The sequence below is a fragment of the Epinephelus moara genome, chromosome 13, assembly GCF_006386435.1.
Source record: "Epinephelus moara isolate mb chromosome 13, YSFRI_EMoa_1.0, whole genome shotgun sequence".
NCBI classification, from domain to species: domain Eukaryota; kingdom Metazoa; phylum Chordata; class Actinopteri; order Perciformes; family Serranidae; genus Epinephelus; species Epinephelus moara.
This window is the reverse complement of record NC_065518.1, coordinates 2,912,363-2,921,900: the sequence shown is the minus strand read 5'-3', so window position 1 is coordinate 2,921,900 and position 9,538 is coordinate 2,912,363. Positions and strand designations below refer to the sequence as shown.

The window sequence follows — 9,538 nt, the reverse complement described above, 5'->3', positions numbered from 1 at the left end:
AAGAAAGAAACAGAAAGAAAGAAAGAAAGACAGAAAGAAAGAAAGAAAGAAAGAAAGAAAGAAAGAAAGACAGACAGTTTGAAAAGTGAGGACATTTTTGCAAAGTTTTTAGAGAGGGATGACACTCTCTGCCGACCACACACACACACACACACACACACACACNAAAGAAAGAAAGAAAGAAAGAAAGAAAGAAAGACAGACAGTTTGAAAAGTGAGGACATTTTTGCAAAGTTTTTAGAGAGGGATGACACTCTCTGCCGACCACACACACACACACACACACACACACACACACACACAGGCCTGATCAATGATTGGTTATTGGACCTGCAGCAGGGAGAGTGAGCAGGGGGGAGGGGGAGGAGAAACAAATGTGTGTGTGTGTGTGTGTGTGTTTAAAGGGAGATACAATGAGGGAGGATCACTGGTGTGAAATGAGACAAATGAGGCTTTTTGTGTGTGTGTTCACTCGTGTGTGGTCGTTCTTCCATGTTTTTGTGTGTACGGCTATTGATCTGTATGTTTTCTGTATGTGTGTGTGTGTGTGTGTGTGTGTTGTTCATGCTGCATCACAACATCAAAGAGTTTTTTGTCACTTTGGAGTCCGTCACACCAAGTCGACAGTGCCATCACTCGGCTGTGTGTGGATACCTGTGACCTGTAGGTTTACTGATGTGTCCAGGTAGCTGGTTTTTTAAAACTTTTAATTTCAATTTAATGTTGTGACAGTGCTCAGGTTAACTTAGTTAGGTTTAGGCAAAAAAAACCTTGATTTAGGTTAGAAAAAACAACAACATGCTTTTTTCACTGCAAACACAAAGGGAAATGTCTTAAACTCTTATTGACAAAAATACCTGCTTTTGAAGCAACAAACATGGCTGGAGATGTCCCAAACTCTTGTTAAAAAATATCGCAACAAACAGTGCAAGAAAAATGTCCACAACTACTGTTAAAAAAACTGGATAAGCAGCTCGTACACATGTACAGTACAATGCCAACATTTTTTCCTGGCCATGGGGTTCTGATGAGATGCATCACACACTCTATGATTAATCACAGTCTAGCATGTAGTCGTATTCTACCATATCTCTCAACCAAGTCTCAACAATTATTCCTAACTCTGTGATCACCTGTACCTGACAGTGACCATCTGAAAGAGAAAACATTTTGTGTAGTCTGAAAGTGAAATGAGGCTTTAAAAAACCTGAACTTCACTCTTTAAATGTTCTGACAGTTTTATGTGTCGGCGTCAACTTTGAAAAAGACCACTGCTAAATTTTGCTTTGGTGAAGTTACCTCATAATTTCCAAAAATAATAACAACAATTTGTTCCATGTACTGATGACAGAAAGGAAATCTAACTTGCTTTCATAATTATACGCAGTAATAACTTTTCTTATGAAATGGTTACCTGTTGTAAGACATGAAATCTTTATTTTCTCTCAGAAAACATTTGAAGCATTTATCAGCTCTGTGGTCCGTGATGCAAGACGCTGAAATGAATCAGAAACATTGCACACACAGTCTGCTGCTGTTTATTTACTGACATCTAACCTGCTGACATTAACAACACTGAGACGTTTCTTTGTGTTCTTAGGGCAGATCTTTGGTGTAAACTCAGCCAACAGCCGATGAAGATGATGCACCTATAAATATCACGCTGTTCCTTCAGGTCGCCATTGAAAAGCAATGCTTTTTAGCGAGTCACCACTTTGTTTCCTGCAGCATTTTAGCCACCGACCTTGGCTAGTTATTAGCGACCTGTAGCTGTTTTTCTGGCCGGGATAGTACCTCAAAAAACTGTTGGTTTTGTTGGGACATAGCTGCATTTGCATCACTGTGTTGCCTCAAACTAATCACCATGGTAACTGTTGGCACTGCACGTTCCTGTAAACTGTGGATACTTCACATTTCTTTGTATTCATGAAGCGGACACTCTGAAACTTGTGTTATGACAACACTGCTGTAAACATGTGGTCATGTTTAGGCTCAACAACCAGTTGGTTATGGTTTGGAAAAGATCATATTTTGGCTCAAAGTTTGGAGGAACAATCCCTGCTGGAAACCCTGCAGCGACCTCCGGCACTGAAAAATGAAGTCAAAGCTAAAGTGCCAAAAGCTGCAGTTCGTCTAATGTCCACCTGAGGCTGGCTCCAAGAGCGAGTCAATCTTCACAGACCCCCATGTTAAAATTTTACCGCAGAAATAAACAGGTTTACAGCCTGGTACAAAAAACAGTTTTGGTCTCTAGAGCTAATTTCAACAGCAACGGCAAGTCCATTATTTTATTTGAGCTTTGGCAGTGACTTCCGGCAACAGACAGCAACGAAAAAAAGCTATCCTGTCACGTCGGTATGGTACATGGCCAGTCACTGTTCTTGTTTGACAGTGCCTGGCGGTGTCAGGGAGAAACATGGCCGGACAACAATGAAAGTTAAGGTGGCGGAAGTCCGAACAGGGCAGGTGGGTTCAACAACCACGGACTTTCACCCTGGAGGTCGCTTCTCATAAAATTGTAAAACCAAACCCTGCTCTTTGTTCCTAAACGCAACCACATGCGTGTGTTGGCTAAATGTAATGACACATAATGTTTGTTGTTGAAGGAAAAAAACTTTGTGGTCTTGTACCGACATAGTGCTTTTATTTTGAAAGAGACTGTATGCAAACTGTACATTTCCTGTGAAAACAGAAGTGTATTTTGAAAACAGACAATGCATGTAACAGGCTGAAGTTGACAAGGCGTCCCAGAACCTCAACAACCAACACACCCAGGGTACCTTGGACGTTATATGTGGACATGGAAAGTCCATGAGTGACGAGGTCGGAGTGAGGATGTGTTGTTTTGTACAGTCTTCCCAGGAAATGCAGCGCCAGGCGGCTAAAAAAACAAAAAAACGTTTGTTGACTAAACAGCTGAAAACAGTGATGAGTCTCTAAATTCTGGCAGGTCTTGTTGTTTGTTGGTGCTGTCCAACATCCCCTCCACCTCCTGATGACAAAATCAACTCGTCTATTACGCCACTTTAGAAACGTTGATAAGATGCGTATGAAACGTACAAATGTAATGTATCCATGGCAGCAATGTACTATTCCAACATTTTCCTCTGGCGGCTGTTTGCTTCACTGACTCAGTGGATGAAAGTGGTGAAAGACTAAAGGGTTTGATCGACAGCCTGTGTCGTCGGCTGGCTCCAACGAGCCGTTTCATTGGGTTTAATAAAGTGGAGCGTGTTAACAACTGAAGACAAACTTCACCTAATCACTAACTGCTCCATTTTACTTTTATTTCTTCAAGCAGAAGTCTGTTTGTTCGTCAGCCGATCCATCCGTTTTAGTCAGACCAAAACAAACTCACACTGTCCTGCTGCCACAAACACTCACTACAATCTGCCGCTGAAAATAGTCCCAAACAAAGGCACTATATTTCCCCCCGTTAGTTTGATAAAACTTAAAGTGAGCAGCTGATTTAAGGTGAGCTCTTTTACAAGATTTATGTCTCCAGCTGGAAACAATAAACTTGGAGCTAAGAGACAAAGACAGGTAGAAAGGGCTGAAAGACGTTTAACAGTCTGTTACAATAAAAAAATTAATTAAAGGTTTCCAACTTGATGGAGTTTGTAGAACATCGTAAATGCAGAAGAACAGACGGTGATCCGGTCAGAGGACCAAACACTTGTGTGGTGTCATCTGTATGGGCCTGTCATGGCGGTGTGAGGGTTTGATCTGCGGCCCGTGTCCGTCCGCTGGCTGCAATGAGCCATTTCATTGGGTTTAATAAAGCGGAGCGTGCCAACAACTGTCATGTGAGCCGTGAAGCCAAACCTCCCCACGTGCTCCAGATTGGAGATTAAAAAGAAACCAAGCCGCAGCCTCAGACAGCGAGGGTCCTGCTGGCCATAAGGAGTCTATTATGTTCCTGTGTGTCACGCAGCCATCTTTGTGCCAACCCGGTGCCATGCTGAGGCGTTTGCAAAGGCAGGGCCAGGCCTGGCAGAGTGCTGGCACACGGCGGTCAGGACACGCTGCTAAATCCCATTAGAGTTCGTCCAGAGGATACGAGGCTGCCAGTTACTGTCAGTCATCACCGGGCTTTAACCTCAGGGAGCCGCAATGCTTTCAATTCACCCCAAAAAACAGGAATCACAGTGACGAGCTGATGAGCTGAAGAGACAAATATCACAACCACACTGCAACCTGTGGAGGACACACAGGAAGTAGGGTCTGACACACTGACTGTAAGCCTGGAATCTGACTTTATTCATGAGGCACTTTTTAACAAAATTAAAAAGTCCTCTGGATGAGAAAAACTCTGCGATCCAAACACAGCAGGACTGTGATGAAGAGAAACAATGAAAGAAGAGAAGCAGGTCTGCAGCCAGGAAGGCGAAAACAAAATTCTGAGGTGGTGGTAAACCATAACTTAAAAGACTGTTGTTTTCTCTTTAGTTCTTTGGTTGTGATTTTAGAATTCTGTCACTTAACGAGCACAAAAGAGGGCCGAGGTGAGCCGAGTCATTTAATCAGTGTGGTGACTGAAGCTTCCTAGTGACACTCTGATGTCATCAGTGTCAGCTGTACAGGTGCACTTCCTTCGTTTGACTCCTGCAAAGAGAAACAGGTCGACTGCAGAGAAGCTGTTGGTTTGTATACGTTTGTATAGTTAAATTATTCATGATTTTATTGGTCAAATTTAAACACTGAGCAGGGGCGTTTCCATTTGATTTGAGGACATCGGGGCCATCGCCCAGACCTCTGTAGGGGGATCCGCAGGGCTCCTTCCTCAGGACTCGATTCATTTAAATTGTGGCGATACATGAAATCAGCAAACTTTTTTATTTCAGTTTTCATCTTCAGCCACAGCTGTGACGTTTAAAGACATATCGTTAAACAGTTATCTGACATTTCCTCTGTGTTTATTTTATGTTGTGTTGCTTTGCTAGCGTCTTTAATAAAGCGAATTGAAGCTAAACATCGTACAGCTGTGGGCGAACCACAGAAACATGTGTTTAACCCACTTAAAAAGATCAATATCAGAATGAGTGAACATTATATTTGGAATATTTTCTCTGTTTCACCTCACACACTAACTGGAGGCAGCAGATGCTTTAAGATAACAGCTTCAGTTCTCCGTCAGACATTGGAGAAAATATTCTAAATACAGTGTCCTCAAACTGATAAGGATTTTTTTAAGGTGGTTAAATAGTAACCTACTGAGGCAGTGTGCTCAGCACTGTTACATTTTATTCACTCTGGTGTCTCACTGTGCCTTAAACTTTATTTTTTTAATTTTATTTTCCAGATTAATGATGAATTGTGATGTTAAAAACATTAGTAGCTGTCAGTGATCAGTATTGACTAGAAACAGAATATTTTACTCCTGTTATTATTACAATTGAGAGAATTCTGAGGTGCTTAGACTCGAGTATTTCCATTTGATGCTCCATTATACTTCTTTTCCCAAGTGCTGTCTCATAGGGCTTTCTTGAGTTTCTTCTTCAGTTCTTCTTCATACTTCTACTCCTCCTATGATTATATTATTCACACATCCATCTGTCTCAGACGCAGGTGTGTTGGAAAATCTCTCGAAACGCTCTCAGCTTCGTTTTCGACCATCGTCAAGAGTGTTCAACAAGATGTTTTTAGCTGTAAAATGTAAACTCCCTGCAGGCTGCTATAAAATCATTGAAACCAAAATCAGTCAAATAAAAACAAATGAAAATAAATAAAATGGAGGACATAACTTCAGTATTGTCAACAGAGGAAAAACAAATAAGGGGGGAAAAAACAGTGAACACAGTTATTTAAAACAGATACTGATTCCAGATGAATATTCTGAACCACCTCTAAAATCATGTAACTAAAGATAAGCACACAGATACCTTAGAGCTGGAATAAAGTCACTGCTGTGTAAAACACAAACCTTCCTATTTAAGTTTTAAACTGTGCATTTTATGAATTTATTTTAAGAATATTTTAATTGCAGAATCATTTTCCTCTGACCACATTTTGTTCCTTTTTGCTGAATATTTTAGTCATAATTGTAATAACTGAATGAGGTTACACACAAAGTTTCTAATCTCTGAAACATTTGTTAATATGCAGATTTACTTGTTTTGTTGTGTCTGTAGTTTTTCAACATCTGTATTTTTAAGGCCTGTATACTTTCAAACATCTGCAACAACTTCAGAGCTGCATGAGACATATTTTTTCATCATGTTGTTCTTCGTCTCTTGAGTAAAACTGAGCGGAAGCTTTAATTTATTCTCCTTTAGTTTTTCCGTCAGACCACCTTCTCTGATGCTTCCTCGCATCTGTCCTTCCTTCCTCCCCTCCTTGGCCGTGCTGCTCCTCTGCTTGGCCGCCTCCATGTATCGGCCCACAGCAGCGCACTCAGACGCTTCTAATCCTCTTTTGATGAACTTGGTTAATGGACCTCCTGCGGCGGACTTTGGCTCTGTTCATTAGGCAGCACACGACCCTCTCCACGCCCCCGCAGCGCGCACTGCGCGTCCTCGCGGCTCCCATCTCCATAAATTCAGCATCAAAGTGGAGAAAGTTGACCGTGTGTTACTTTGTTGACGGTGTTTGGAACAAGTTTGTTCCGGGGAAGAAGAGAAGTGATGCCGCCGAGTAAAAGTCTCTTCGCGCCTTTCATCTCGGTGGAGCCGGAGGGAGGAGTCGGCCCCGCGGCCCCGGCGGCTCTCCACGCCGACATCCAAGCTCTGCTGCAACGGAGCCGCGCGCAGGAGCGAGCGGGGTCAGAGCGCACCAGACGTGGCTGCGACCACCGAGACGCTCCGTGCGCCATCGTGGAGCTCCGGCTGGGCCCGAGCGGCGGCGCGCTGCACTATCTCCAGCCGGACAAGTGCGCTCTGGAGCGGGCGCAGAGACGGAGACGCCTCGCCGCCAACGCCCGGGAGAGGAGGAGGATGCTGGGGCTTAACGTCGCCTTCGACCGGCTGCGGAGCGTCATCCCCAACCTGGAGAGCGACAAGAAGCTCTCCAAATCTGAGACGCTCCAAATGGCGCAGATTTACATCGCCACCCTCAGCGAGCTGCTCCAGGAGGGCGCGTGCGGAGCTTCGGTGCTAACCCGCGCACCACGGGCCCCGGGGTCCGCTCCGCACTCACAGGGGACCACAGCGGCAGCAGGGGAGCCATCAGGGCCCGTCAGGGACTGTCACACCGGGAGGAGCAGCGGAGGCCCGGCGCGCACAGACGAGAAGCAGAGGAGTTATAATGAGGACATGTGGGAGAGAAACAGCGGGACCAAATGACTTTTATAAACTGAGTGAACTTTTAAAAATGAGACTTTTTTCTACAAGAATGTCACTGTTTGTTTTCTGTAGTGCATTTTTCATTCTTTTCATTATTTACTGGCAAAGAGTTGTATCTGTCTGAGAAGTGCTGGACCTGTTGTTGAGTGAAAACATTTGTTTCTTGCAGCAGCACAGAGACCATGAATTTATGATGTTGTATTATTATTCAATAAGTCTTTTTCCCACTGTGACCAAACTGTCTGTAGCAGAGTTCGTCTGAGAGGAAAAAAAACCCTGCAGAAATGTTTTCTGATAATCTGACCAAAGTTCAGAAGATTTTGAGAAATGAGAGAAAGACAGACGGAGCAGGGAGTACTGAAAGTAGCAATTTTTATTATTTTAAAATTATGTACAGGTAACCAAAGACATCAGTCTGCAAATTGGTACAAAGATCAAGTTTTCCTGCAGTTGGCTTGTTAAGAAGCTCTCTGTCTGTCTGTCTGTCCAAAACAACAACACGACTGACTGACGGGAGAAAAGGCTTTAGAAAATGAAAAATAGAGTCAGATTCAGAAAAGTAGAGTCTACCGGTCTAAATTTAAATTTAACCCACCCACCCCCACCCACGACCCCACCCCCCCCAATTACCCATCAACCTCTCCTCCTACACGAGGAAATCAATCTATGTACAACAACTATGTACAAAAAGCTCTTCCATTCATTCTTCCAGACGTCTGTGAATAAAGCTCTTGTAAACTTAAAAAAAAAGGAGTGTGAGGGTTAAACTGTGTGTGTGTGTGTGTGTGTGTGTGTGTGTGTGTGTGTGTGTGTGTGTGTGTGTGTGATGACCACAGAGAAACAGACAGATGCAAGAGAACGGGATGAACATGCACGATGACACAAACCTTTACAGCTGATGAAATATACAACAAACTCATCTGTGTTTAAACGAGAACACAATCATACGTGAATTTTCCAAATCAAAGAATCTGAATCCTGCCCACCTGGATTATCTTAGACAAAAACAAACTGAGTGGTGACAGGCCGTCTGAGACTCTCCGGGGGAACACTTTTTTTTCTGCCCTGATGGACAAACACTTGAGAAAAGTTAACGGAACAAATTATCACTTTGACCTGAACGCTTCGCTGTTGGGAGACAACTTTAAAAAAAATAAAATAAATGTAACATTGTTTTTTCGCAAAAGCATCAAAAGCAGATCGTCCCTTTTGATTTTGTCAGACGCGGTCATCTTTGTTTTTTTTGAAATGATAAACTTATGTGTCAGGGATTATTTTTAAAGTTTTTCTTATTTAAATAAAGTCCCATTTTTGATATTCAACATCTCTTTAACGTCCTTCCTCTGCGTCTCACTCTCCCAGCTCGTCTTCATCACGACAAACAAGACGGAGAAAAAGCAAGCTGGTGTCACTTCCTCACACTGCAGCCTTAAAAAGTGTTTAGAAGTTGTAACGAGTGACTTTATTAAAGGTTAATTAATCACCTGTTGATGTCTTGAGATTGAGTTATTAGCCATCCATCAATTTTACAGTTTACGTGTCATGTTAAACAGCTACAGGTGAGGAAAATCTGTAAACAACATAAGATGACACAAAAGCTCCTTTGACATTTCCTGTTCAAGGCGGGAGTGTCACGCTGTTATTCTGTCTCGCTGCTGTGTATAAGGTACGACTGTGGAACGGAGGGACAGAGTTGTCTCACTTCTGAGCCGGAACGGAGGTGGTGACAGCGCCAAAATAATGTCTGTGCAAACCAGACAGCTGTCAAGATGGGCAGGTCAGGTGTGACGTTTCGAAGACATGTTGTGTGTGACCCACAGCGGGAGATTTAAAAAGTAGCAGTTAGCAGCTAACTCGAAGAAGAACAGTGGCCGAAAACGTCCACAAATAGTGAAAACAATGAGGTCCAGAGGCTCCTGATGTCGTCTGCAAGTCTGATCAAAAACTGAGATTTTATTTTTCTATATAAATAAACAACTTTTTACCCATTATTAAGAATTTGTTACAATTTACAAACCCCTAATAAACGCTGCCTCGTCAAATGATGGTTCATAAATATAAAAAAAGAGCAAAAAAGGAAAAATCGCCTCGAATCTTTTGACAAACAGCTGCTGCATTTTGCATCTCAGTCTCCTCCCTCATGTAGTCTGATATCTTTAATAAAGCGATCTAAAAACACTATAAAGAGAAAAGGAAAGGTTTTGAATTCCTCTGTTAGTCGCCGTGTTGGACTGATCAACCATCAGCGTGCAGAAGTC

At 42.8% G+C, this 9,538-nt stretch overlaps 2 protein-coding genes across 3 annotated transcripts in view; both read left to right on the top strand.

The window, feature by feature from the left end:
• The window catches only part of rnf213b (ring finger protein 213b), a 528,456-nt gene that overhangs the window by 393,764 nt on the left and 125,154 nt on the right, over positions 1-9,538 (top strand). The window lies entirely within an intron of this gene.
• On the top strand, positions 6,110-8,079 carry atoh1c (atonal bHLH transcription factor 1c). Its single transcript, XM_050059501.1, has one exon. It carries the CDS (start codon positions 6,624-6,626, stop codon positions 7,278-7,280), a length of 657 nt encoding a protein of 218 aa, XP_049915458.1. The 5' UTR covers positions 6,110-6,623; the 3' UTR covers positions 7,281-8,079.

Excerpts from the sequence above, each read along its gene's own strand:
- atoh1c (XM_050059501.1), top strand. The coding sequence starts at position 6,624 with ATGCCGCCGAGTAAAAGTCTCTTCGCGCCTTTCATCTCGGTGGAGCCG.